The 27,534-nt window shown below is 35.7% G+C and overlaps 4 protein-coding genes across 6 annotated transcripts; 1 reads left to right on the top strand and 3 right to left on the bottom strand.

The window, feature by feature from the left end:
* Positions 1–2,643: 2,643 nt before the first annotated feature.
* Positions 2,644–7,198, top strand: LOC142638277 (CDP-diacylglycerol--glycerol-3-phosphate 3-phosphatidyltransferase 2-like). Of its 2 annotated transcripts, none has more exons than XR_012845002.1 (7): positions 2,644–3,426; positions 4,446–4,543; positions 4,661–4,711; positions 4,838–4,951; positions 6,119–6,161; positions 6,282–6,367; positions 6,517–7,198. XR_012845002.1 is itself a non-coding variant. In XM_075812296.1 (7 exons), the coding sequence occupies exons 1-7, from the start codon at positions 2,883–2,885 to the stop codon at positions 6,635–6,637; spliced, it is 1,071 nt and encodes a 356-aa protein (XP_075668411.1). In that variant the 5' UTR covers positions 2,644–2,882; the 3' UTR covers positions 6,638–7,114. The 2 variants fall into 2 exon arrangements, 1 of the variants encoding a protein (XP_075668411.1); XM_075812296.1 differs by having other exon boundaries at positions 6,119–6,175; positions 6,517–7,114.
* A 4,058-nt stretch (positions 7,199–11,256) lies between these two features.
* Positions 11,257–15,797, bottom strand: LOC142638278 (glutathione S-transferase L3-like). Of its 2 annotated transcripts, none has more exons than XM_075812297.1 (10): positions 15,233–15,797; positions 14,552–14,626; positions 14,300–14,360; positions 13,775–13,861; positions 13,123–13,221; positions 12,943–13,042; positions 12,789–12,865; positions 12,438–12,545; positions 11,764–11,868; positions 11,257–11,667 (listed from the first exon to the last, which is right to left on the bottom strand). In XM_075812297.1, the coding sequence occupies exons 1-10, from the start codon at positions 15,457–15,459 to the stop codon at positions 11,656–11,658; spliced, it is 951 nt and encodes a 316-aa protein (XP_075668412.1). In that variant the 5' UTR covers positions 15,460–15,797; the 3' UTR covers positions 11,257–11,655. The 2 variants fall into 2 exon arrangements, with proteins under 2 accessions (XP_075668412.1, XP_075668413.1); XM_075812298.1 differs by having other exon boundaries at positions 11,788–11,868; positions 15,233–15,792.
* Positions 15,798–17,532: 1,735 nt separating this feature from the next.
* Positions 17,533–21,420, bottom strand: LOC142640117 (glutathione S-transferase L3-like). The gene is made up of 6 exons (XM_075814212.1): positions 21,338–21,420; positions 19,187–19,310; positions 19,008–19,107; positions 18,849–18,925; positions 18,541–18,648; positions 17,533–17,703 (listed from the first exon to the last, which is right to left on the bottom strand). Exons 1-6 carry the CDS (start codon positions 21,418–21,420, stop codon positions 17,551–17,553), a joined length of 645 nt encoding a protein of 214 aa, XP_075670327.1. The 3' UTR covers positions 17,533–17,550.
* Positions 21,421–22,302: 882 nt separating this feature from the next.
* Positions 22,303–26,273, bottom strand: LOC142638280 (glutathione S-transferase L3-like). The gene is made up of 10 exons (XM_075812299.1): positions 25,982–26,273; positions 25,744–25,818; positions 25,502–25,562; positions 24,916–25,002; positions 24,368–24,466; positions 24,189–24,288; positions 24,031–24,107; positions 23,686–23,793; positions 22,660–22,740; positions 22,303–22,542 (listed from the first exon to the last, which is right to left on the bottom strand). The coding sequence occupies exons 1-10, from the start codon at positions 26,182–26,184 to the stop codon at positions 22,531–22,533; spliced, it is 903 nt and encodes a 300-aa protein (XP_075668414.1). The 5' UTR covers positions 26,185–26,273; the 3' UTR covers positions 22,303–22,530.
* Positions 26,274–27,534: the final 1,261 nt, after the last annotated feature.

The following is a 27,534-nucleotide window of genomic DNA, read 5'->3' as shown; positions in this document are numbered from 1 at the left end:
AGTACGGTAGTGTTTGCTCCAGGTGAAGGGAAAGCCTTTGAAGCCCAGGTCCATGAAGCCACACTCATCTAAAGCTTCTCTGAAAATTTGCATTTGAGCCCGAGGTCGAATCCTTCCGCCTGACTTCTCTGAAAGTTTTGTAATTTCGTTAAAATCCCCGGCGCATAACCAAGGTAGTGTACTCTGTCCATGTAGTCGACGTAAGAGGTCCCAAGATTCATGTCGCTTATGTGTTTCGGGCTCACCGTAAAAACCAGTAAATCTCCAGGCAGCAACTGAAGACTTATTGATAATTGCATCAATGTGACTCAATGAGGAAGACACTATCTCAAGTTCTACATCATTCCTCCAGTAGATTACTAACCCGCCTCCTCTGTTGATTCGTTGAACAAAGTGTTTGTGGTCAAACCGAATCCGATCCTTCACATAATCCAGCCTAGCTTCGTCTGCCAGTGTTTCGGCTAGGAACACGACAGCGGGAGCTTTTGCCTGCACCAAATTCGCAAGCTCTTGAACTGCAAGTTGGTTCCCAAGCCCCCTGCAGTTCCAAACAATGCAACTCATTGCGCCTGGCGGGGCTGGAAACCAGCCTCCGCCACTACAGGGAAGTTCTCTTTATCGTCGTAAGAAACTAATAATTTTTTATTTGGTAACTCACTCTTCTCGATGAGTGTGTTGATGGAGCGTTTTGAGCTAGACACTTCGTTTTTGGTTGCAGGGATATCTTCTTTGGTTACAGGGGAATTAACTACTACACGTGGGTAGCGTTTCCATTTTGCTGGTAGAGTTACTTCAAAAAGAGTTGGGACCCGAGGGGTGTTTGTTATCTCGTGGAGGGGTGTATCACGACCATCATGGGGCGACTGTACCGAATTCTGAACCTGATGCACATTTTGATTTTCCTCTAACTTACTCTTCACATTTCCAAATTCAAACAGAGGAGGAGATTCCTTATTTAGGATGATATTCTCGACCTGTGCTGCAATATTGGGATTTTCATAAATGCCAAGATCCTTATCAATCTCCCTGATTTGTTGTGAGAGATATTCTCCCATATTCCCGCGGTCAAGGAAAGAAGGAATTGACTTACCTTGTTGAAACATACCGTCACAGGCTGTTGTATTTGGAAGTTCCTCAAACTCTGCCTCCATATCAGAATTATCCTTATCTGGCTGATTCCCTGTTTCCGACGTCTTTGCCGCCGTGGGGTAATCCTTCCCTCCCCGGCGTCGCCGTGTTGAATTATTCTCTGCTCTATCCTCATAGAATCCTGAAACTCGAACTACATTTTTTCTTGATGGACCCGTCTGATTTGCACGTAACCATGATCCAAACTGCTGGGATTTAGTCTGTAGGGTGCCTTTGCTCTCAATCCACATATCGCAATCCTTGTCGCTGTGATCAAAACAACCGCACCAATAGCATATGTTGGGGAGGTGCTCATACCTAAAATTAACCCAAACTTTCTCTCCACCCTCCACCTTAATTATTCTACCTCGACATAGAGGTTGGTAAACATCTAAAGTGACTCGGACTCGCACATAGGTACCAACTTCACATTCTGCTGCTTCTGTAGAGCGATCCACTACCCCAATTGCCTCGCAAATATCCTCTCGCTCTTGACTTTCTTCTATAGCCTATTGGTATATTGTGGACACGAGAAAGATGCTTTATCAAAGGTCAAATCTTCCAGGGGGGTGAATCTGTTGTACCGTTGTAGTACCACCAACGATTTGTCAAAACTCCAAGGTTCCCCAGATAAAATACGATCCCCATCCTCACTGCTTTCAAAACTAAACAAGACCTTGTGAGCGCCTTCGTTGCTAACAGTGAAACCCGAGTCAACACGCCATAGTGGTTTGAAAGTTCTCGCCACTGCTTCCATGTTGAGCGCTCTTCGAGTTAAAAATAGTGCTGCAATAAGATATTCTGTGGTGCAACGATCCCTTGTGAGGCATAGGTCGTCACCTTCTCTTTCAGAAAGAGAAAGACACTTCCAATGTTTCGTGATTTCCTCCATGCTGTGTCGCTCGAAACAATAAAATAAAAAGAAAAATACAAACAAAACTGTTTCCCAAACCCCTGAAAAAAGAACCACTAGCCCTACACGTAACGTTGTTACGCGAGGGGAGAAGAGAGCCTTACGAGAAGGGACTCCAGTTCTACTGCCTAAGAGGAGATAGAAACACCTCTCTTAGTAACAGAGAAACACCTCGGGTCTCCTCCTTTTCAATGAGAATAGTTACGAGAAAATTAGTACTACAATTTATCTCACAACTTTTTTTTTTTCACAATTACAACATGAAAAAGTGAGCGATAGAGAAAAAATAGTGAGTCTATATATAAGTGATAAATAATTACTCATGTTATGATATAAAAATTATGAAATAGTGTATAATTCTTTTTTTTTTGTGAAACAAAATAGTGTATAATTCTAGAATTACTCTCTACACGAGTCGTGCGTCCAGACTACACAGTGCTTATTAGTTGAACTCGTTGAGCTCCGTTACAAGAGCGTTGTTTTTAACGTCGAAAGACGGTAACAAAGCAGGTTAGTATTACGACAACTCACACCCCCCAACCCCCCTGGCCACGAAGGGCTTGAAATTCTGGTGCCAAAAAAAAAAAAAAAAAAACCGAGTCCAGCGACTATTCTATTAGTATAATTATATAACCCAAAAAAAAAAAAAAAAAAAAACCTCAATTTTCGACAATTCAGGACCCAAATTCTCTATTCTCAGACTCAAAATTCGCAGAATCCTGAACTCAAAAAGAAAAACCCAACCTCAGCTTAGAAGTAGATACAATAAATACGGTTCCATTCAATTCAAAATAACCTCGTAATAAAAAAGTTAGAAGTTATTGTAACTTGCGAGCCAGCCATGTCACGCCTCAAACTGCCCATGACAGCAGCTTCTATTTACACCCACGGCCACGGCCACGGCCACCAGTTGGTGGCCACCACCACCACCACCGCCGCCGGCACAGCCACCAAACTAGTTATAAAACCAAAACCCAAGCCCATACGCTTCATAACCCTCTATAGTCGAGTACCACCTGTTGTTATTTATAAACGTGGCGAGTGGAGGTTAGTACCGTGCGCACCCCACATACCTTCGGCGCACGTTAGCAACCCTCCTAAAACACTAGGGTTTCGTGGTCTTCGCAACAACTGCTCCTTTCCTTTTTCTTTTTGCTCCGAACGCAAAGGAGGAAGAGTATTCTCTAGCTCTAGCTCTGGATCCAAATCTGGGTCTGGCTCTTCCGGGTCGGGTCTCGCCGTAGATATGGGTGCAGAGGACAAAGACAACAACGATTTGTTACAACAGCAGCAACAACAACAGCAGCATCATACTTCGAAATTGCTCACGTTGCCTACTGTCTTAACGCTCGGTCGTGTCGCCGCTGTGCCACTTCTTATAAGCAGTATGTGCATTTTTCTTCTTTTGCTGTAGAAAAGTGTTTGCTTTTGAAATTGGAGCTGTTTTTGAGAAATGGGTATTGAATCACATACAAGCGTCGAAGGTTCTATCAATGGAGGAAATACGAACCACAGAGAAAGAGAGAAATGTAAACTTGTAAAATGAATTTCTTTCTCTCTCTGTGGTTCGTATTTCCTCCATTGATAGAACCTTCGAAGCTTGTATGTGATTCAATATGGTATCAGAGCATGAGGTCCTGAGTTTGATCATTGTCTCCTCCACTCTACCTCCCATTTAAATTGTTTGGCCTCACCTATTCAAAGGTAGTTTCAGTCCACAATTGAGGGGAGTGTTAGAAGTATTGGTTAAATGATTAAATTTACCATATTTCAATAGCTTAAGCTTTTGGTACAATCGGTAATTTAACAATGGGGTTGTGTTGTGTTGGGCTGAAATGATCCGATCGGAGTTAGATTGAAAAAAAAAGTTCGGAACTTTTGGAATTTTTGGATTTGATCTATATGTGGAAAAGTTTGGTGTTTTGAGATAGTAACAAGTATGGATTGCATTTTGATTTATGATAATGTTTTTGAGATCAATTATGTATCTTTTTGAGCTAAGTTTTGGATCGTATGTTCTTCGTTTTGTGAACTTTTATACAGTGGGATTTTTCTGCATTTGAGTTTGGTTCATCTTTGGTTAGGTTGTGGGTTGAATTAATTTAGATCATATAATCCAGTAGACCTTTGAATTTCAGATTTTTGTTTGTGTGATTCATGTGTAAGAGGTAAGTTGGCTAGTTGAATTGCTTGATTGAAAATAGTTTTGTGTTTATGCTTATACAATTTACTGAATTTAGTGCTTGTTATGCTGATGGTACACTCGTGGTCTGAGCTGCTTTGTGCTGCTCTGCTAAATTTGGAGTTGCAGAGGGTTATTGAATTGATTGTATATTTTAGTGGTCATGTGTGGAAGCCTGCATTTGATGAGACTAACATTCTCATCTCTGTTGTGACTCATCAGCTTTCTACGTTGATAGTTGGTGGGGAACAACTGCTACGACAAGTATTTTCGTCGCCGCTGCAGTTACAGATTGGCTTGATGGCTATCTTGCTCGGAAGGTATGCTAGTACTTTTGTCTTTCCAACTGTAGGGTAGCAGATCTTGTAACACATTTTTTGAAAATTTTAATATTTCTGTGACATTTTATAAGGGTTAAATTCTTAAATACATTTCAGATGAGGCTAGGATCTGCATTTGGTGCATTTCTAGATCCGGTAGCTGATAAGGTATGGCATTTTAGCTAAATTTTTATGTTTCTTTTGCTTTTAGTTAGTTGATGCAATAAAAAATTCTTTGATAGACTGGGGAGAAACATTGAGTTCTTATTTGATTGTCATACCTACTGAATGCAGCTTATGGTTGCTGCCACATTGGTCTTATTGTGTAGCAGACCCTTGGAAGTTGCCGTGTTTGAACAAGTGCCATGGTTTCTGACTGCACCCTCAATTGCCATAATTGGTAGGGAGGTAATGTATTTTATTAATGATTTTCTTTTGAGAAATGATATGTCCACAACATTTTTACAATAAATCCTAAGTGGCAAGTTGTTACTGGTTGTTATTGTTGGGACAAAAAAGTAATCTTAGTGTTAGATTCAAATTTGAACCTATAACAACTAACCACCTATGATTTGTTGTAAAATTGTTGTAAAAATGTTGTGGACGTAGCACCTCTCTTTTCTTTTATCTCATTCTCCATAAATAATGAAGGTACATATGTAAGGTGGGTTTTGGGGGTTGGTTGCCAATGGAGGCTCTTGGGACTAGACAGAAGGAGTTGCAACTCTAATCAACCTGTGTACAGAAAGGGAGTGTTGTTGCAAATGAGCTCCCGATGGGATTTTATTTTATTTTTAGAAAGAAAAAGTTAGGAGAAAAACTAACGTTATTTTGGGTGAAATATACAATACATTAACATCTCCTCCACCTTCATGACTTTATGGTCCTGCATTTAGGTTAATATGGTGCGCTTTCTTTATGGATTTTGTTTGCTACCTCTTTGGTGGTTTGTTAGAATAATTAATGTGAGCCACCTTCATCATTTTGATAGGCTTTATTGATCTTCTTTGACCATAGGTGGAGCCATGGTGGCAAACCAAGTTACCCATGTGATTTACATTCCATACATTTATCCTTGATCAGCCTCTCCAAAAAAAAGGGGGGCGCCGGGGGGGTGGGGGGTTTGGTTAGGGCTGCCTACCAATCACCTCTCCCAAACCTCGCAGAAGTGAGAGTTTTGTACATTGGATACAACCTATACACACATGCACACATACATATATCATCCCTTTGTCATTAGTTCTGTGTGCAATGCTTTGTTGAATCAACTACAGTGGAAGTCTTAGGATATCAAAAGAATCCTTGTTACTTAGGTTGATTATGATCTTTTGTTTGTGCATCTCTGCACACTATGCATATATATATATATATATATATATATATATATATTTGTGTTAAATTTGGGCTCATATGATGTTACAGTCACAGTTGCTCATGGGATTTCTATAATTACATCTTCTGCACACCTTTCCTTTTCCTTTTTCCTTCTGAAAGTTATAATTGTATCTTGTTGTATCAATTATCTTTTAGTTGACAGCAGACATCTGACAAATTATTTTGGAACTTTTTTTATAGATAACCATGTCTGCTGTTAGAGAATGGGCTGCTTCTCAAAATAGTAAGCTTTTAGAGGTTTGTTTTTCTATCTGTACACTTTGACCAACTACCACATCTGTTTTCTTAAAAAAATTAGAGCTTTTAGCTGGAAATACATTATAAGAACAATAAATATCTTCAGGCTGTTGCTGTAAATAACCTGGGGAAGTGGAAAACAGCCACACAGATGACTGCACTAACCATCCTTTTGGCTACCAGAGATAGCAGGTTCATTTGTCTCATTTTCCTGCCCTAATGGGTTATTTTATTCTAGCTTAATCAAGATGAAAGAGATAGTCCTTGAAAGAAACTTTGTGGATATTATTCAAAGTATCTGACCGTGTTTCTTATTTTCTTTTTATCCCCTCATTGTGCAGTCTTGGAGGGCCAGGGATTCTAGTAGCTTCTGGAGTAGTTTTGCTTTACATCTCAGCTGGACTTGCTTTGTGGTCATTAGTTGTGTACATGAGAAAGATTTGGAGAGTATTGTTGAGGTAGTGTTACTAGCTAGCTGCATGGTATTTACTTATATTTATACTACCCCTCAAGGGTTTGTTTAGATGTGGGAACAACACTCGTGGCATGCAACCCATTTGGTGATTATCTTCATTCATTCAAGCAGTGTTCTTCAAATAAGTGGGTGAAGGGCACATATGTTTTTCGAAAAGTTCCTGCCATTTATAGTGAATTTCAGTTGAATTGTTCTGGAGGGGTCAGTATTATTACTTTATTTTATAGCTGTCCCCACTTTCCAGCGTCTTTCAAATCTCAAAATTGCCATGTTGGCTTATCTACTGGGGAAATAGTGGGACGTAGAAGTTCGATAAAATTTTCCCCGTCATAAATCTTCATAATTTTGGTTGGAACCAATGTTTGTTTTAACTTTTAACAGACTTGGAGGATGCATGATCTTTGAGGCTAGGATTGGAGGATTTAGTAATAATATGGTTCATTGCTATTTTGGTGTTGAAGAAAGTTGGTTCTTATTTTTTATTCAGTAAATGTAAAACAAGAATTACAAATAGTTAAAGAAAAAATACTATTGGTTTAATTTTTTTACCCCTCTTTTATAAATGCCCTTACTGGTTCAACTGTTGCAAGATTTAGTTTTGATAGGATGCAGTTTTATGATACTTAAGATTATTAGGTAGATTGTGGTTTATTGTACTTTCGATAGTTCATTGTGAATATAAGACAGGTCCCTAGAATAATCTTTCCTCTGTTACAGTGAAGTTAGACTTGGCAAAGATTTGATAAGTTTCTTTATGTAGATCAACTCTACAAGCTTGAATTGATGTTTTTGTTATTTAATCACCATCAAGCTTTTTGGATGAACAAAACCTCAAATTTTTGCTATCGACACTAGAGTCAAAAGCATATAGTGCTCTAAACACTATCTCATGGCTTCTATTAAGATGTCATAGCACACGATAATTCCAGTTACCGGTTTAATGGGAGTTTTAATAACGAAACCTAAGGTTATTGAATTAGTATAAATTATTTAGGTTATTGAATCAGTAATTATTTTGTGCATTGGAAGGACCACATTAGCAGTATTTTGTGGTCCTCCCAACCAACAAAAAAAATGGAATTTGTTTTGATTTAATGACTAGATTCTAGTAACACAACAAGAAGCTTTAATCCCAAAATTTTGGGGTTAATTATAGATTCTCAATGGATTAGTCAAAGTTAACCACACATCGGCTTAGATTTTAGTAACACGATTAGCATAAATGAAAACGTCCAAATTAACTTTGATTGATTATCCCTCATTCATCTCTCTATCTTTTGCATCTCATCGCGGGCCTCGCCTTCTTCATTGCTTTGTTTGCCATCACCATTGATGGTGATGGCTTTTGCCGACATTGTCCCATGTGGTCCCAACTTGCCATACGGTCATTGTAGGTTTTTTCGATTGGGTCAGTAGGTGGTCGATTGGGGTGGCTTGTGGTGGTTTTGCGTTGGTGGTGTATGGGTGATATGGTTCTTGATTTCTCTCATGGGTAAGAGCTTAGAGGGCTGATGGGTGAAGCAGTGTAAAAGGATTTGGCCTTTTATGACGGCTCACATCAATTAATCGGCCGAAGGTTGGGCTTTTATGCTTCTTGATTTGGAGACGTAGAGTCTGCACCAAATCAAGACGATGACGCAGCCAATTCATTAACCTTATAATTACATTTTAAAACTCCCAATAAACTCTAATTCAATCGATTTCTTTTATAACTACATAAAGCAGAAAAAATAATTAATTAAATTCTTACTGATTATAATGTGAGTTTTATTTTTAAAGAAGTTTAATCAATTTTCATTAAAATGCTTAAACAGATGCATTTAAATCCATCTGGTTTTGGATGAAGGAGGGGTTCTCTTCTATCCAAACAACCATTCATGAAATAAATTGTGCATGCCTAGCTAACTTGTAGGTAACTATATCCAGCAAGAGAGGTAACAAAAAATCAACCAATATTATTATGAAATTTTCATCATCCATTAAAATTGGATGATGAAATATCATTGCTATTTAGCTTTACAGTACGTGGACAGAAGATTAGTTCTATTTTGCTAAATTTAGGGGGAGGTAAAGATCATTTGATTGTGTTTTAGTCCTACAAAAATGAAAGAGAAAATGCAATTGACATGAGGTGCAACATATCTTGTTATACTAAAAATAAATTAAAAAAAAGGTTAGCTCAATATATGGATAAATTTTAGTGTCAGTTCATGAACATAACCTGGATATCAATTTTAGGGTCAAACTATGAAGATTCCTTTTTTGTTTTGTTTTTTTTTTCTCTCACCATTCAAAAAAAGAGAGATATACTAAAATTTAAGTACAATTTTTTAAAACATCTATCTAGTATTTACTAGTTATAAACAAAAATAAAAACGACCTAAAATATATATTTATATTTAATATCTAAAAGTTGAAACATAACATTTTGGCCTAATGCGATCAATTTCGGTCCATTTCAATCATATTCGGTCTACCTCGGTCAATTTGTTCCAGTTCAGTCTTTTTGGTCACTTCAGCTCATTCGTCCATTTCGGTCCATTCTAGCCATTTAGATCCAATTCGGTCAATTTCGGTCCAATTTGGTCTATTTCGGTCATATCCACTTTGGTCTATTTGGTCCAGTTTTTTCTTTTCGGTCACTTCAATTCATTCGGTCCATTTCAATTTACGTGATCCATTTTGGTTTACTCTGGGATACTTTGGAAGGAGAGGTTTGCATAGAAAGAGAAGTTGCTTCATTAACAAGTATGTCACATTCTAAGGTTAATGTTGGTAAGTTTTTTATAAAAGTACATTTTTCTTATGTTATTAAAGTCTTTTATTAATTTTTTCTAATACAAATGAGGAATTTACATATATTAGCTTACTTTTCAGGACATTCAAGGTGTATATAGGATGAATTGTTTGTAAGGAGTATTAGAAACAAATTCTAACTACACGTTATATTATTTACAAAATAGTCTGTCCTATATAATAATTGAATGTAAAATGCATTATGTTTAATTGAAAAAAAAAACTTACAAACTTTAAAAGACTTTCAAATAACAAATATAAATATCTTAATTTAGAAAATCTAATATATTGTATCCACTATACTTTGTTAGAAAATAATCACATCATTTCAAGGAGGATTTAAGACTAACATTTATAGTCTTATCTACGTTTTCATTTTCATGTTTCACTTAAAAAAAAAAAATTTTCAAACATTATGTGAGTACTAGTAATAATAATTATTAGGGTAAATTACAAAATTAGTCCCTATCCTTTACACCATATCGCAATTTGGTCTTTAACCTTTCAATTATGTCAATTTAATCCCAACCTTTTTACTACTTTGTTAATTTATTCATTGCCATTAATCTTTGGATGGGAAAAGTTGTGGTGTCAAACAGAACAATAAAAGCTTATTTTCCATGCCACATAATTGGCCCACTATACTGCCACCTCAGTTTAAAAAAAGAAAAAAAAGTATAAAAGAAAGGTAGTCAATTCTTAATTACCAGAAGCATATGTTTGAAATCACAGCAGCTTAATTCCAAATTATCTTCTTCAACAAAATTTAGGAAGGAATCAAGTAAATCATTTCTTTCCTTAGAAACCTCTAAGAAGCTCTTAGTACTGGTTCATTGATGATACGGTAAAAAATCCTGATCAATTTGCCATAATAAATTGTCATCCTTCGTCGTGCACCTTGTGGGTCAATTTATCAAAGTACTGGGAAATAGTTTTCAATATTAGGCTTTCCAGCTAATTCCATGATAACACATACAAGCTCGTGGAAACCTTGAGCTATCAATCTAAACTATAGGTGCCAAGGAAATGGAAAATTTTGATTTTGATATGACATTAATTAAGTACTGTGATAAAGGAAGCTCAACCAATATCAACCACTCTCTCACTTTTGCTGCAACAATGGTGATAACGAGAGAGAGAGAGAGAGAGAGAGAGAGAGATGTGTTAGGGATTTTAGGGATCTTGGTGGTCATGTGTTTCAGTTTTAATTTGGGGTTTTTTTTTTTTTTTTTTTAGCTGATGCGGCAGTACAGTTAGTAGATGACGTGACATGAAAAATAATATTCTATTGTTTTATTTGACACATCAGCTTTTTCTATCTAAGAGATAACGGCAAGAACTAAATTGACACGACGCTAAAAAAGTTGGGGACCAAATTGAAATTTTGTGTAAAGGGTAGGGACTAACTTTGTGATTTACCCTAATTATTATTACCAATGGTGGAGCCATTAAGGGATTGGGCCCCCAAAGTTGACGAAACCCCTTAACATGGTTCTCAACTACCTATGATAGACCTTAATAGTGGACTTATAAATGGGTCAAGTGCGTCTGATCCTTCCAAAATTGAAAAAAATTATTGGCCAAAATACACTATTAGTTCTTAAAGTTTGGCTAGTGTGTTAAAAAAAAATCTCAAAGTTTGTCTAGTGAGTTAAAAAAAATTAGCGCTAGTAGTCTATTTATTCCTCTTTGTGTCAATGCTTAAGTGACTAATGGAGTAGTGACCATCATTTTTTTTTTTTTTGTTGAGAAAAAGTAGTGACATCTTTCTGGTAGCTTATAAACCAGCACAAACACACACACACATACATAAAAGCTTAACTTACATCATGATTCCACGTTGCCATTGTGCAAAGAGAGACCCCATACACACAATCACACCTACGAATTTTGATATTTTGACTATCTTACCATTTCATCACTCCAAAAACTCAGACGTAAGCCCCAACAAGGGGGAAAGTCTTCTTAAATCTATTATGACTTTGCTTTGCATATGGTAGGAATAGAATAAAATAAATTAGACAAAATAAATGATCTATCAAGTCCTTAATACCATGTATATATGTTGTAACCCACACATTATCTTTCCAATTTCCATTCACCTTTACGGAAATTCCTCCAAATCAAGTTGTCCAAATCAATGAGTAGTTGCCTATATTTTACCAATGATTTATCCCTTTTCTGAAGCTGTAAATTTGAGAGACTGATTTCAGGTTTGTGCCTGTACAAGAAAATGTTCAGAAAAAAGGGATTTGCAGCCTTTTATCAAGTCATATTGTAGGCAACAATTTTTAGTAGAGAATTTAACAGATTGTACCGTGGAAAGGGAAGGAGGGAATACCAAGAAGCGTTTCTTCAAAACTTCAACCAGCTCCTTTGGTTCACCTTTAGTTTGTTTGTAAGCGTCATTTTTGTCCATCTCCTACACAATATTTGATAAAAAAAAAATTATATGCACTACTGACCTAACTTCATTACTGTTTCTTGGTAAGTTACACACCTATCCAATGTTTCGTGAACCCACGGCCTCACTCTCATTATTATTATGGGAGAATGAAGTACTAGTTGAGCTATAACTTACTGGTGATGCATAAGTTAACTGTATGTCCACTATAATTATCACATTGTAACACATTTTTTATTCTAGTGTGAAGAGCAGAATAAATTCAAATTTACACTTGAGTATGTCAGATATGTAAGCTTATATTTTGTTTATCCCATCTAATACAGTAGAGACATAATAGGACATTATTAACCTGCAAAATGTGCATTAAGGTTTATGGACTATTTCTTCCTTTTATGTTTACTGAACCCTAAAATTATCTTTAGTTTCAGCTCAAATGAGGTGAATGGAGGGATTAGAATCCTCTAGAGTTCTTACTGTAAGTCTACCATGAAGTTCTTGAGAAAAATTTATCCATTTGAAATAAGTGGATTTCATTTTAGCACATCATGACCATTTAAACAAGCATTCTCTATCACTAAGGATACCTTAATCCAATCTGCTAGTTTAGGCCTGCCTGCTATGATGTCATACTTCTTTACATCCAAGAAGAAGGGATGAAATCTTTCAATAAATGGAGCATAAGCTATATCCACCTGAATAAGAAAACATCAATTGTATCTGATTTACTTATTCATAACATGCAATAAAATTATTTCCTGTATTGGAAAAATTGGATAGCTTTACACAGGACAAACCCAACAAGGCTACAACAGACTGACACCTTTAGAGTAGCACTGTAGAACATCTACCTTTCATCAGTTCATGAAAGAAAGACTCAATACCAGTATCTGACAGAAAGCAGATTTCATTGCCATAAAGACAAAATTTTCACTTACCAGACTGAACTGACCAAGGAAAAATGGTCCATCTTCAAATTTGGAAAGAGCTGCTTCAATGTAGTCAAATGCAGCATCTGATGCAATTCACCTCTACAGTATTATATATTATTTATAAATAATAAATGACATTAAGCTGCAGATATCAACTCACCTGCTTCATTCCCATCACCTTTGAAGGAAGAAATCACAGCTCTGTTGAATGTGTCAGTGTACGACAGCAACTCTTCTGCAAATTCTTTCTTGTCTGGATCCTACAATTCAAGGTATAAAGAAATTTTACAAAGGTGGTGCTGATAAACAAATAATATAGTTTTATCTCAAAAAATCTTACATGAGGGAAGAGAGAAGGTCCTTCAAAGTGACTGTCAATGTATTTAATCAAATCAAGACTCTCTCCTCTGACTTCGTTATTGTGTTCCAATGATGGCACCTGCGTAGTAAATTCACATGATGAACTGCAGAAAAGAAAAATGCAGCACTCATTGGACATAGAACTCACGGGTTTTTCTTTAGCCATCTGTTTCTCTTACAACCTGGACGCTGTTAACTTCTTCACTATTAAGCATTAACAATGAAGCATAAGTACTAGCTCACAAAAATACCGTCTTGTGGAAGCATATAGGCAACCTATTTCTCTCAGAAATCTATTATTAACAATTTCTTTCCAACTTAGTTCACTGTAAGGTTATTCTATATTTACAGCTTGCCCATGATATGAATCATTCAAGTGTTTTACCTAGCATTCAATATAATTTGATGTGCGCTTCATGTCTTTAGTCTATTTTGCTCATGTTTTGATTATCTAAAGAAATGGAATTGTCCACAAATTTTATAATTACTTATTAATGATTCTTCTTTCATTTTTCCACAGCATTGTAGAGTGTGATTGCGTGCTTTTAATTGCAAGGAAACACAACTGAAGATATATATTTTCTTGTAACATCCAAGTAACTGAAGAAAGTACTGATTATATAGTGTTTCACCTTGTTGGCTGAGTAGACTTTCTCCTTGTACCAAGCAGGCCTGTTTTCCAGATCAATAGGAACCAATTTTATCTTGTCCTGCAATCCCTGTATCCCCCACATAATAGGCACCAAATCAAAACAGAAGAATAAGTTTCACAAAAAAAAAAGGAAAAAAAGAAGGAACACCAAAAATGGAGAATTAATCACCTTTAGACAAGACATGTTGCAACATCATTGCCCCCTCAGCTAAGAAAAGGAATGAAAAGAGAAGTGACCATTGCAAATATAGTCTCTTTCATTATTCTATTGGGGACCTAAGGAAACTAGAGCCCACCCAACTATGCTAACTACTTTTGGCTTAGTTGAGGTTAGCTTTTCCATTTATCTTCTTAAGATAAACAATAATTGAAATAAGACAGTATATTTTTAACCAAACATAGGGAGCTGAAAAATCAGAGGTACTTGTACCATTCTCACCTACCTACTTGTGCACACACATATTGAACAAGAAGTACTCAGATAATGAAGAATTTTGAAACCAACCTTACAATTCCGAATGATCCAGACACGCTGCGCATACGGGCATATATATGATATATACAACCTTTAATATATGAAAATGAAGCACCTATCATGGTCAGATTCACATAAAAGAATTTAAAACAGAAAAGTGCAATTAGTCATATTGGATTATTGGCATTGAAACAAATACGTATATCAGTACTAAATGATGGCCTAAAAAGATCACTATTATAGTTAAACAAGTGCAACAAAGTGAAGCAGACATGAACCAACCTTGTAGTTCCATCAAAAACTGGAGGTGGTTCTGAACTAGAATCAAGCGAGGGTGGAAACACCTCATTCACAGTTCTGCAGAGAGAAAGAGGGTTCATAATGTAAAATTTATACTTCTTTCTACTTGGCTCCTTGTAAAACCAGAAAACTGAAGTTAAGTGATGCCTGTACGTGTAGTGTGTACTTAACAAAAAATGTTTGTTCGAGCGTGCAAGCTTGAGATGCGTTTTGCTCTCATTTTCTAGAACTCTCAATAGCCAAGTAGGAAAAAAAGGTTACAATTCATTTTGTCCCTTGATTTTTACTTTAATGTCAAATTAGTCCATTTAATTTTTATCAATTTAGTCCCCCTCACTTTGTCAAAATCAAAATGAGTCAATCTGGTCATTTTGGTCAAATCTGTTACCAAATGACTTTCTTATTAAAAATTTAACTAAAAACATTCATGAGATATGCTTTTTTTTTTTTATAGATATCATCGTTTGATGAGTAATATTAAAAAAAAAATGTTTAATAAAGTTCATTTACTAATGTATTTGGTGGAAAGTATGATAACAACTCATCTTGACAAAGTGAGGAGCAAACTTAACAAAAATGAAAATTTTAAAATTAATTTTCCAAATGAAGTAAAAGTCAAGACAAAATTAAATTTTTGCCAAAACAGAAGGACTTGGGATTTACCCAGCTGCCATTTTAGCAGATAGTAGGACTGTAGCTCTGGCTTTCCCAAGTGCTTGAAGTTGAAGCTTAGGAAGTGATATGGTTGTGTTTGGAAATCCATTTTGTGTGACTTCTACTTTTTTGCAGAGAGGTGAGAGGGAGAAAGGGGCAGAATGATCCCGAAGAAACGTCAGGCGTGAGGAAACAGTGTTGCTGCAGCTTCTGTAGCTCACTTTCAAACTGGCCATTCTTTCTTGGGTTTGGTCTGATGATTAACTTAGGCTCAGTTTGTGATTGTTTGAGTTCCAAGATGAGGACAATAAGGAAAATTCTACACCCCACATTACTTATCCATACAAAACAAATGCTTTTTTAGTTACATCTACAATAGTTTCAACAAATGGTGAACAAGGAATCCGAGTGCAACATTTTTTCACTTCTGGATGGTCCATAAAAATTGCTGATGAGTTATTGGTTGTTGAATTGGTTTTTGGTGAAGTTAATTAGGAGTTGCCCATAATGTAACATATGAAACTGCTAGTTCTATATTGGCTTTCATTCATTAATATCATTGTCAGTCCCTCCAGGAACTGATATTTAAGAATGTACCCAGTTGAACTTCACCTTTCAGCCTCTAGATGGATCTGGTCCAACAATTTATTTATTTATTTTGATAATTTGATAATACAATGAGGGAAGAGGAATTTGAACCTTGATTCTCCTAATAAATGAGAGTAGATTATGCCACTACTTTTTTTTACTCTCGGATATTTAGAATTGTTCAAATCTGTCCCTATCTTTGAACTTTGTTTTCAATGAAGACCTTCTAATATTTTCGTTAATAACATGACCACTAAATGTCAACAAAGTTCAAAATGACAAGTATAATTTACACACGCACACACACTCACATATATATAATACAGAGCTAGACTTTCTTTCTATTTGGCCTAAAGTTGGATTAGAATACAACCTCCCTGCTCAAAGGGGGAAGACAAAATACAAAAAAAAAAAAAAAAAAAAAAAAATAAGATGTCAGAACAATAATTCTCTGAAACTGAAATTCATGAGGTAGATTACAATCATGTTGAAGCCCTAATACATCAACAAAATTCTTTAGTATCGAATCAAACAAAAGAATAGAGAGAACATTGAAAGAGTATGGAACAAGAAATAAATCAAAAAGCAATGCATCAATGTGTGCAACTTCCACAATATCCCTTGGCTGAAGCGAACACCTAGTTCATCATATGTTGCCACCATGAGCCCCATGCCCCATACATCCATCCATTGCTTCCGACAATGTGCAGCATGGAAGTCATCTCTGTTAAAAACACTGCCACCACACACCATTATGTTATGTTGCCCTTCAAGCTGTCCATGGAGTTGTTCTTTGTTGTACAGTATCATGACTCATGAGTGCCATTCAAGGACCTCTCTTGCATGGCAACGTTAGACCCACAAGGTCATGGTCATGCAATCAGCCACCACGAAATAATGGTTGACACAATCTTGCTCCCGGAGAAATGGAAATCCCATAAGGATGGAAATCATGTGCAAATGAGTTTCTCTAAAAATGAGAGGAAACAATGATGAAATGATCTGAAGTCTTAGGTATATTTATAGACACCCTTATACCCTTTCGCGAAGAGTTTTAATTCGAGGAACAAATACAATCCCTTGTAAGAGTCACATCCATCCACTAGAGAAACTAACTGCATGCATGAAAAGCTATCACCACTTCTCTACCAGACAAGTAAGAAATCATGTGTGAGGGGTTGCACCATTGTTATGGTGTGATAAACTCATACAATACCAACAGTATCTAGCAACATCTGCCATTATATTACCCTGCTGTCACCTACTCAACTTGATGCAACCCATTGTTTTCTGCCACCTTGACAAGTGCAAAACGATTTCCAAAAGAAGGTTGTTTAGAGGTGCAAGGTCACGATTTATAACAAAGATTTATGGATGATAAATCAATCCAATATGTTGTCACTGTATAGTCAGCACCCTATGATATGGATGAATGTTGTAAGTTTCATCTGAAAATTTGCTATGTTTGTTAACAATTGATGAAACATTTCTGCATAAAAAATAACTCTCACTTTGAGAATAAGGTGCTTAAATATTCTAGATTATACTGTTGATTCAAAATAGGTTTTCCAAATAAACTTTCATGGCTTTAAGACCAAGGTAATTACCAAACAAACAAAATGCATTAATGCCTTTTCTAGAACATTTGGATAGTTAATAGAACATAATTTGAGACGGATTCAGAGTTGTGCCTGCACAAGGAAATGTTCAGGAAAAAAATGGTGATTACTAGCCGTCCATCAAATCATGTTGTAGGCAACAGATTTTAGGTAATCAACTGTGAGTACAGTGGAAAGGAAACAAGAGAATACCAAGAAGTATTTCTTGTAAATTTCAAGAATCTCCTTTGGTTCACGTTTAGTTTGCTTGTAACCATCAATTTTGTCCATCTCCTTCACAATAAGATAAAAAGTGATATGTAAGTAAGCTCCATTTTTTTAATAAGTTACACACACACATTCAGTGGGTCTTGAGTCTACATTCTCACCTCTCATTCCGTTGTCATGGGAGAAGAAAATGCCAATTGAGCTACAGCTCACTGGTGATATGGAAGTTAACTCTATGTCCACTATAACCATCACATTGGAACGCACTTTTGTTTCAAGTCGTTGAAGAGCATAACAAATTTAACTTTAAACATGAATATATCACACTATATAAGCTTAATATTTTGTTTATCCTTTTAATACAGTAGAGACATAATAAGACTATATCAACATGAAAATGTGCATAAAGGTTTACGGACCATTTCTTTCATTTCATTTACTGAACCTGAAAATTATATTTGGTTAGAGCTCAAATGAGGTGGAAGGGATTACGATCCTTTAGGGTTCTTAAGGTAAAGCTACCATGTTATCCATCCATTTTGGAAAGAATGGATTAGATTTTACTGTGTCATCAACATTCAAACAAGTGTTTATTATCACCATTTTGGTATCTATTTAAATTATTGATGATGTGGCAAAATCCAATCCACTCATTTCAAAATGGATGGACAAGATTTTAGGAACTTCATAGTGAATTTACCCTAAGAACTCTAAAGGATCCTAATCCAAGAAAGGAGAAATGACCCATTGAACTAAAAAACTTACACAATATGCTGTCAAAACCCAAGATCTATTGAAGTATTTTACAGTTACAAGGGTTTACAATAACAACTATAAAATAAGACATTGTTCTGAAAATGAAATAGACTCAGGGAGACACAATTGGTAGCAATTTTACTGTACCTTAATCCAAGCCACCAGTTTAGGTCTGCCTGCTATGGTATCGTACTTCTTTTCAGCCAATAATAAGGGCTGATATCTTTCAATAAATGGAGCATAAGCTATATCCACCTGAATAAAGACCATCAATTGTAACTGATATATACTTATTCATAACATGCAATAATATTATTTTCTCAATTGGAAAAATCAGATAGCTTTACATGTCAGGCTATCACTATTAGAGTAGCATTAAAGATGTACCTTCCAAATCTTACCAGTATCTGACAGAAAGCAGATATCATTGCCATAAAGACAAAATTTCCACTTACCAGACTGAACTGACCAAGGAAAAATGGTCCATCATCATATTTGGAAAGAGCTGTTTCAATGAAATCAAATGCAGCACCTGATGCAATTCACCTATATGGAGTTATATATGTTATTTGTAAGTAAGAAAGTACATTAAGCTGCTGCCAATGTCAACTCACCTGCTTCATTCCCATCTCCTTTGAATGCAGAAATCACAGCTCTGGTAAAGCCGTCACTGTAGGACAGCAGCTCTTCTGCAAATTCTTTCTTGTCTGGATCCTACAATTCAAGGTATAAGGAGTTTTTACAAAAGGTGGTGCTGATAAACAAGTATAAGAGTTTTATCACCAAATCTTACCTGAGGGAAGAGAGAAGGTCCTTCAAAGTGACTGTCAATATATTTAATCAAAACAAGACTCTCTCCTTTGACTTCGTTTTTGTGTTCCAATGATGGCAACTGCACAGTAACTTCACATAAAGAACTGCAGAAAAGAAAAAAGCAACACTATTTGGGCATAGCATTCACAAGTTTATTCTTTAGCCATCCGTTTGTCTCACAACTAAGACACTGTTAAGTTCTTTACTAAAAAGCATTAATAATGCAGGATATGTACTGGCTCACTGAAACATTGTCTGGAGGAAGCATATAGGTATTCCATGAAGTGAATCATTCTAAGTGTTTTACCTAGCATTCAATATAAGTTAACATGTGCTTCATGTCTTGTGATTTTTTTTTTTTTGATAAGAAAATAGCACTTTTATTCAATCAAAAGTAACAGTGACAGAATCCTGGATGAGGGCTTGTACAATACAAGAAGGAGACTCCCCAATCCATACACAAGAATCATCTATGCTAAGTACAAATTTTGCTAAAATATGGGTAGGTTTGTTCCCTTGCCTCCGTACATGAGAAACATTAACCGAATGAAACTCCGAGCTGATTAGTTGCATGCCAAGACACAATGAGTCAACTGATGAGGGGGGATTGGACAGACCACAGAGAGCACGTACAATCACCAATGAATCCCCTTCCAAAACAAATGATTTCATTATCTCAATAAATGGAATTGTAAACAAATGATATCATTAGTTATTAATGATGCTTCTTTCATTTTGCCACTCCATTGTAGAGGTTGAATGCGTACCTTTAATTTCTAGGGAAGACAAATGGAGATATATATTTTCAGTAACATAAAAGTAAATGAAGAAAATATGGCAGATATGTAGTTTTACCTTGTTAACTGAGTAGACTTTCTCCTTATACCAAGCAGGCCTGTTTTGTAGATCAATAGGAACCAATTTTATCTTTTCCTGCAATCCCTGAATCCCCCACATTATAGGAAACAAATCAGTGCAGAAGAATAAGTTTCACAATAAAATTGAATAACTGAACACCAAAAATGGAAAATTAATCACATTAGATGAGTCATGTTGCAACATAATTGCCCCCTCAACTAAGAAAAGGAATAAAAGAGGTAATTATTCCCAAAATAGTTTCTTTCATTATTTATTTGAGACCTGAGACAACTAGAGCCCCACCCAACTATGCTTACTACTGTTGGCTTAGTTGGGTAGCTTTACTATTCATCTTCTCAAAAGCAAGCAAAAATTGAAATAAGACTCATTTTACTTCAACAACCAAAAAGATGATAAGCTGAAAAATCGGAGGTACTTGTACCATTCACACCCGCTCATGCACACACTCGTTAAACAAGAAGCATCCAGATAATAATGAATTTTGAAGCCAACCTTACAATTCTGAGTGATCCACACACGCTGTGCATACAGGCATATATATGATATATACAACCTTCAATGTATGAAAATGCAGCACTTAATTAGTCAGATTCACAGTCGATGATCTTTAAAAAAGGAAGCTGCAATTAGTTTCATATGGGCATAGAAACAAACACGTATATTGGAACTAAATGAAGGCCTAAATTATCACTATTATAGTTAAACAAGTGCAAAAGAGTGAAGCAGGCAAGAACCAACCTCGTAGTTCCATAAAAAACCTGAGGTGGTTCAGAACTAGAATCAAGCGGGGCAGATGGACTTAATTAGTAGTTCTGCATAGAGAGATAGAGTTCTATGATTAGGCCTGGGTTTTGACATAGATTCAGGGTTGTTATTTTTAACATTTTTGTTGTTGTATGTGTGTGCAAGCCTGTGTACTTTAACCCCCCCCCCCCCCCAAAAAAAAATGGTCCCTGTGTGCAAACTTGGTGTGTTTGTTGTTGCTCTTATTTTCTAGAACTCAATTCTCTCAACAACCAAGAAGTTTTCAGGGTTACTAAAATCCTATCAATCCATTTTGAAACAAGAGGATTGAATTTTACCACAATCATCAAACTTATTATTATCTTAGTGTCAATTTAAATTATTGATGACGTGGTTCATTTAAAAATGAACGAATAGGACTTTACAATTGTTGTGTTGGAGCTATCCTAAAAATAAGAACTCTAGATATCATAATTCATTTGGGGACAAAGAATGGCTTAGGACTTACCCAGCTGCCATTTTAACAGAAATTAGTACTTTAGCTCTGGTTTTTCCAAGTGCTTGAAGTTGAAGCTTAGGAGGAGATATCATGGTGTTTGGGAATCTAATCTGTGTCACTAATTTTTTGCAAAATGATGAGAGAAAGAAAGGGACTGAAGGATTCTGAAATGACGAAGCAGTGGTGTTGTTGCTGCAGCTGAAGCTCACTTTCAAACCGCCAATTCTTTTTTGGGTTTGGTCTAATGGTTAATTTAGGCTCAAAAGGTGTTTGTTTATGTTTAAAGATTGGGGGACAAATAACAAATAAGGAAAATTATACATCCCACCTTACTTATCCAGACAGAATGAATGCCTTTTTGGTCCAACACAACCTTGATGGCTCATTAGTCATTACATCTACTTCAACAAGGTACCTGTGTGTTCTCTCCAAAAAAAGAAAAAGAAAAAAAAGAAGGTATCTGTGTGTAATATTTTTCGCTTTTGGATGGTCCATAAAACTTGGTGATGAGCTTAATTGGCTGTTTGAGCTGTTTTTTGTTGAATTTTATTAGGAACTTCCCATAAGGTGAGGTGTGAAATTGCTAGCTCTATGTTGGCTTTCATGCAACAATATTGACAAACATATAGGGCCCCTTCAGGAACTCACACTTGAGGATGCGCACAGTAAAACTTCACCTTTCAGCCTCTTGATGGGTCTAGTCCAACAAGGATGTAATTTTGAAAATACATAGTATATTCTCTATGTCTGAAAAATTTTGATTCTATTCCAAGATATTTAAAAATGTTCAAAGTTGTCTCTATCTTTGAACTCTATATATTTTTTTAATGTAGACTATTCGTCATTCTTGTTAATAACATAACGACTAGATGTCAATCATTTTCAACAAAGTTTAAAACCACAATGAGTTGGGTTTGATTGTTTGATTCTTGCTACAACCTCCCCACTCAAAGGGGGGAAAAATAAAAACAAGATTACAAAACAAAAAATAACACAAAATTAAGCTATCAGAACAATACATCCCTGAAAATGAAATACAAGAAGTACTTTACAATCATGTTGAAACCCTAAAACATCAAAAATAAAGATAAAAATAAAAATTCTTTAATACCAAATCAAACAAAAGGATAGAGGGAAGAGGAGCTCAATGCCATTTCTAGAACGTGTGGAGAGTTAATAGAAGGCTATTTGAGAGACTGGTTTCAGAGTAGTGTCTGCACAAGAAAAAGTTCAGAAACAAGTCATTAGCAGCCTTTCATCAAGTCATATTGTACGCAACAGTTTTTAGAGAATTTAACTGCTTGTACAGTGAAAAGGGAAGGAGGATATACCGAGAAGCGTTTCTTGTAAATTTCAACAAGCTCCTTTGGTTCACGTCTAGTTTGTTTGTAAGCATCATTTTTGTCCATTTCCTACACAATATTTGTTAAAAAGTGATATGTTAGTCAAAGCATTTTTTTTTTTGGTTACAAACGCATCTAGTAAGTCTTGAAGCAACAAGCTCATCATCCATTCCATTATTACAGAAGAAGGAGACAGGTGATATGTAAGTTAACTCTGTCCTCTAAAACTATCACAGTATAAGACAATTTTGTTTTTAGAAATTGAAGAGCAGAATAAATTTAACTTTACACATACATATGTCAGACAACATAAGATTAATATTTTGCTTATCCCAACTAATACAATAGATATATAATAGGACTATATCAACCTGCATAATGTGCATAAAGGATTATGGAATTTTCTTTCTTTTTGTTAACTGAGCCCAAAAAACATTAGATTTTGACCTCAAATAAGGTGGGGGGCGGGATAATGATCTTTAGGAATTCTTAAGATACCTCAACCATGGTATTAAAATTTTATTGATACCATGTCATTACCATTAGTAGAAGTAGTTAAAAAGGACATGTCAATTAAGGAAGTAACAATGGCTATGACTTCAAATAGAATAAAATGAATAGAAAAAATACATGTGGCCAACCCCAACTAATCTTGTTGAGGATTCATAGCCAACCCCATAAAATTTGGAACAAAGGCTTTGTTGTTATTATTTTATTAATATTTAAATAAACATTGACCATCACCATTTTGGCATCTAATTAACTTGAATTATTGGTGATGTGGTCAAATTCAATTACTCATTTCAAGATTGATGGATAAGGTTTTAGAAACTCCATGATGGAGTTACCCTAAAACCCATTGAGCTAATAATTGTCACATTATGCTGTCAACACCCAAGATTTATTGAAGCTTTTAACAGCTAAGAGGTTTTGAAAAAAAAACTAGAAAATAGACATCCTACTGAAAAAAAAAAGGCTATATCCACCTGAAAAAAAATGGCAATTTTACTGTACCTTAATCCAAGCCTCCAGTTTAGGCCTGCCTGCTATGATGTCGTACTTCTTTACATCCAATAAGAAGGGCTGAAATCTTTCAATAAATGGAGCATAAGCTATATCCACCTGAAAAAAAAGAACATCAATTGTAACTAAGTTGCTTTTTCATAACACGCAACAAACTTGTTTCCAGCATTGGAAAAATTGGATAGTTTACATGGGGCAAACCCTACAGAAGCCTGTTAGGTTGTAACTACTAGAGTAGCATTGCAGAACATTGCATCACTTCATGAAAGCGAGGCTCAATACCAGTAACTGACAGAAAGCAGATATTATTGCCATATGAAAACAAATTTCACTTACCAGACTAAACTGACCAAGAAAAAATGGTCCATCTCCAAATTTGGAAAGAGCTGTTTCGATGTAATCAAATGCAGCACCTGTTGCAATTCACCTCTATAGATTTACATATGTTATTTTTGTGAATAAGAACGTACAAGCAGCTGCTGATGTCAACTCACCTGCTACATTCCCATCTCTTTCAAATGAAGAAAACACAGCTTTGTTGAACTTATCAGTGTAGGACAGCAACTCTTCTGCAAATTCTTTCTTGTCTGGATCCTACAGTTCAAGTTATAAGGAATTCTTTCAAAAGGTGGTGCTGATAAACAAGTAATAGAGTCTTATGTCCAAATCTTACATGAGGGAAGAGAGAAGGTCCTTCAAAGTGACTGTCAATATATTTAATCAAATCAAGACTCTCTTCCTTGAATTCGTTATTGTGTTCCAATGATGGCACCTGCAATGTAACTTCACATAAAGAACTGCAGAAAAGAAAATAAAGGAGTAATAATTGGGCATAGAACTCACAGGTTTCTTCTTTAGCCATCTGTTTGCCTTACAAGTTAAGACAATTATTAAGTTCTTTACTATTAAACAATGATAATGCAGCATGTGTACTGGCTCAAAGAAATATTGTCTGGAGGAAGCATATAGGAATTCCATGAAGTGATTCATTCAAGCATTTTACCTAGCACGCACTATATGTCGACATGTGCTTCATTTCTTGAGTAAGAAATGGCATTGTCCAGAAACATTGTCATTACTTTTTAATGATTCTTGTTTCATTTTCCACTCCATTGTAGAGGTTGAATTTGTTCTTCAAATTTCTAGGGAAGACAAATGGAGCTATACATTTTCATGTGACATCCGAGGAATTGAAGGAAATTTGCATTTATATATTTTTACCTTGTCAGCTGAGTTGATTTTCTCCTTGTACCAAGCAGGCCTATTTTCCCGATCAAGAATAACCAACTTTATCTTGGCCTGCAATCCCTGAATCCCCCACATTATAGGACACCAAATCAAAGAAGAAGAATAAGTTTTGTAACATAATGAAAAAAGGGTACACCAAAAATGGAAAATTAATATCTGAGATAACTGATAATTCCAAATATAATTTCTTTCATGATGTTTTTGGGACCTGAGGCAAATATAGCCCCACCCAACTATGCTTACCAGCCAATGAGCTCTACCTCAATTGGCATATCCTTCCCCTATAATTTTAGGCGGATGAGAGGCTGTGGGTTTAAGACTCATTGGGTGCATGTAACTTACCAGTACTATGCTTACTATTGTTGGCTTACTATTGAGGTCGTGGGTTTAAGACTCATCTTCTCCAAAACAAATAAAAATGGAAATAAGATTCATCTTATATTAACTACCAAACAGAGGGTAAGCTGAAAAATCAAATTTATTATTCACGCGTGCTCGTTCACACACAAACAGAAATCAAACAAGAAGCACCCAGATAATGATCAATTTTAATACCAACCTTACAATTCCGAGTGATCCACACACGCTGTGCGAACGGGCATGTATATGATATATACAACCTTCAATGTATGAAAATGCAGTCAGATTCACAGAAAAGAAATTTAAAAAAAGTGATGTGCAATTAGTTTCATATGGGCATTGAAACAAATCATATTTTGGAACTGGAACTAAATGAAGGACTAAACGATCACTACTGTAGTTAAAAATAAGTGCAAGAAAGTGAAGCACACAAGAACCAACCTTGTAGTTCCATCAAAAAACTGAGGTGGTTCTGAAGTTGAATCGAGCGGAGGTGGAAGGACCTCATTCACAGTTCTGCATAGAGTGACAGAGAGAGTTCAGAATCTAAAACTTACTTATTTATCATAATTATCACCCAAAAAAAAAAAAAAAATTGTCCATGTGTGCAAACATACCCATTTTCTAGAACTTTATTTTCTAAGTAACCAAGTAGAAAAAAGAATGACTTAGGACTTACCCAGCTGCAATTTTAGCAGAAAATAGTACTTTAGCTCTGGCATTTCCAAGTGCTTGAAGATGAAGCTTAGGAGGAGATATGGTTGTGTTTGGAAATCTGATTTGTGTTACCTCTTTTTTGCAGAATGATGATAGGGAAAAAGGGATGGAATTGGTGTTATTGTTGCTGCATCTGTAGCTCACTTTCAATTTCAAACTGGCCATGATTCTTTTTTGGATTGCTCCAATGTTTAATTTAGGCTTACTTATGCATTCAGACTTTCAAAGTGAATGCCTTTTTAGTTGCATGATTGCATCTACAGTCATTTCAACAAATGGTCAACTAAGGAATCTATGGGATTTTTTTTTGAAAATAACTATAAAAGTGAAACTATTTTGTTAGTTAGCACAGTTTAAAAACTATTTAGCTATCTAACAACTCGAGACCAATAGACTTGATTTTGGAGTTCTAATTCGAGTATATATTACTTGATTTTCCCATCGCGGCAGCAGCTGAGGTGGACATCTAGTCCACGTAGGCGTAGAAATTAGGTTCATTGGACTCGGTTTGGTTTAAAGGAAATCGAGTCTTTTGAATTCGATTTCAGTTCAGCCCTCTACATGTCCATCACTCAAAACACAGATCACTCACTCAAACTCAAACACACTCAAACCCACCAAGTCTTCTCATAGTCTCTCACTCTCACTCTCACTCTCACTCTCATTCCCTCTCACTTCGTCTTTGCCTCGCTCAACCTCGCTCCGTCGTTTTCTCCCTCAGACACTGATTTTGGGTGGCTCCGCTGGTAGGGACTCCACGTCTATCACAAGTAAGGACTCTCTCTCTCTCTCTTCCTTGCGACTGATAGCATAAAATCCAATATATGCTACCAAAATTGTATCTTTATTATGAATCCCCATCCCACTATTTTGAAGTACTGTTTTTGGTTCTTACCTATCACATGTTTCAATTGCATTATGTATTTATGTGCTGGTTTTGAACTTTCCTAATCCTTGCTTGGTAATGTAGTACTAACTTAGAGTAATTGTAAAATCTTTGTGTTGATATGTGATTGTAGCATCAATTTGGCTAGAAACAGATGGTATCTTATAAAAAGTCACTTTGACTAGATTTTCAGTAATGATTCCTTGCATTTTGAATGTCAAATTAGATATATTATATGATTTATTATTAGAATTTCTTTTGTTTTTTTACTCATTAAATAAAAAGATAAAAAAGGAAAGAACATCTGTTGCCTTTTCTAAATTTATGCAGTGTTATATGTTGGAGCTTTCCGTTGGATGACTTTGAGTTTATAATAGTTGTGGTCCATTTCAAGCACAATAAAACAATGAGGTACCTATGATTGTGCTACAAATTAAGCTTTCTTTCTTTAATCTTAACATAAAGCTTTGTTTTTACAATTGTTGGCAGCATACTGAGTTTTTTATATCTACCTTTATTCCCTATGGTTGATTGTCATACTTATCGTTTGTGCAAGAAATTAGGCTATACATTGAGATCGTTGTCAATTTATCTTGAACATGTGTTTATATTACTCTTGACTTCCTAAA

The sequence above is a fragment of the Castanea sativa genome, chromosome 6, assembly GCF_040712315.1.
Source record: "Castanea sativa cultivar Marrone di Chiusa Pesio chromosome 6, ASM4071231v1".
NCBI classification, from domain to species: domain Eukaryota; kingdom Viridiplantae; phylum Streptophyta; class Magnoliopsida; order Fagales; family Fagaceae; genus Castanea; species Castanea sativa.
This window is presented reverse-complemented; position numbering and strand designations above follow the sequence as displayed.

Bases quoted from the DNA above. Each gene is read 5' to 3' on its own strand.
- LOC142638277 (XM_075812296.1), top strand. From the start codon at position 2,883: ATGTCACGCCTCAAACTGCCCATGACAGCAGCTTCTATTTACACCCAC. The intron at 4,544-4,660 runs GTATGCTAGTAC...AATACATTTCAG, and splicing joins ATGGCTATCTTGCTCGGAAG to ATGAGGCTAGGATCTGCATT. The intron at 6,176-6,281 runs GTTTGTTTTTCT...AAATATCTTCAG, and splicing joins AAAATAGTAAGCTTTTAGAG to GCTGTTGCTGTAAATAACCT.
- LOC142638278 (XM_075812297.1), bottom strand. From the start codon at position 15,459: ATGGCCAGTTTGAAAGTGAGCTACAGAAGCTGCAGCAACACTGTTTCC. The intron at 13,862-14,299 runs GTTGGTTTCAAA...TGGGGGATACAG, and splicing joins GGATCATTCGGAATTGTAAG to GGATTGCAGGACAAGATAAA. The intron at 13,043-13,122 runs GTAAGATTTTTT...CTTGAATTGTAG, and splicing joins GACCTTCTCTCTTCCCTCAT to GATCCAGACAAGAAAGAATT.
- LOC142640117 (XM_075814212.1), bottom strand. From the start codon at position 21,420: ATGATATCTCCTCCTAAGCTTCAACTTCAAGCACTTGGAAAAACCAGA. The intron at 18,926-19,007 runs GTGAGTTGACAT...GAATTGCATCAG, and splicing joins AGGAGATGGGAATGAAGCAG to GTGCTGCATTTGATTTCATT. The intron at 17,704-18,540 runs GTACAGTAAAAT...CTTATTGTGAAG, and splicing joins AACTGGTGGCTTGGATTAAG to GAGATGGACAAAATTGATGG.
- LOC142638280 (XM_075812299.1), bottom strand. From the start codon at position 26,184: ATGGCCAGTTTGAAATTGAAAGTGAGCTACAGATGCAGCAACAATAAC. The intron at 25,819-25,981 runs GTAAGTCCTAAG...CACTCTATGCAG, and splicing joins TCTGCTAAAATTGCAGCTGG to AACTGTGAATGAGGTCCTTC. The intron at 24,467-24,915 runs GTAAAAATATAT...GTTACATTGCAG, and splicing joins AAATCAACTCAGCTGACAAG to GTGCCATCATTGGAACACAA.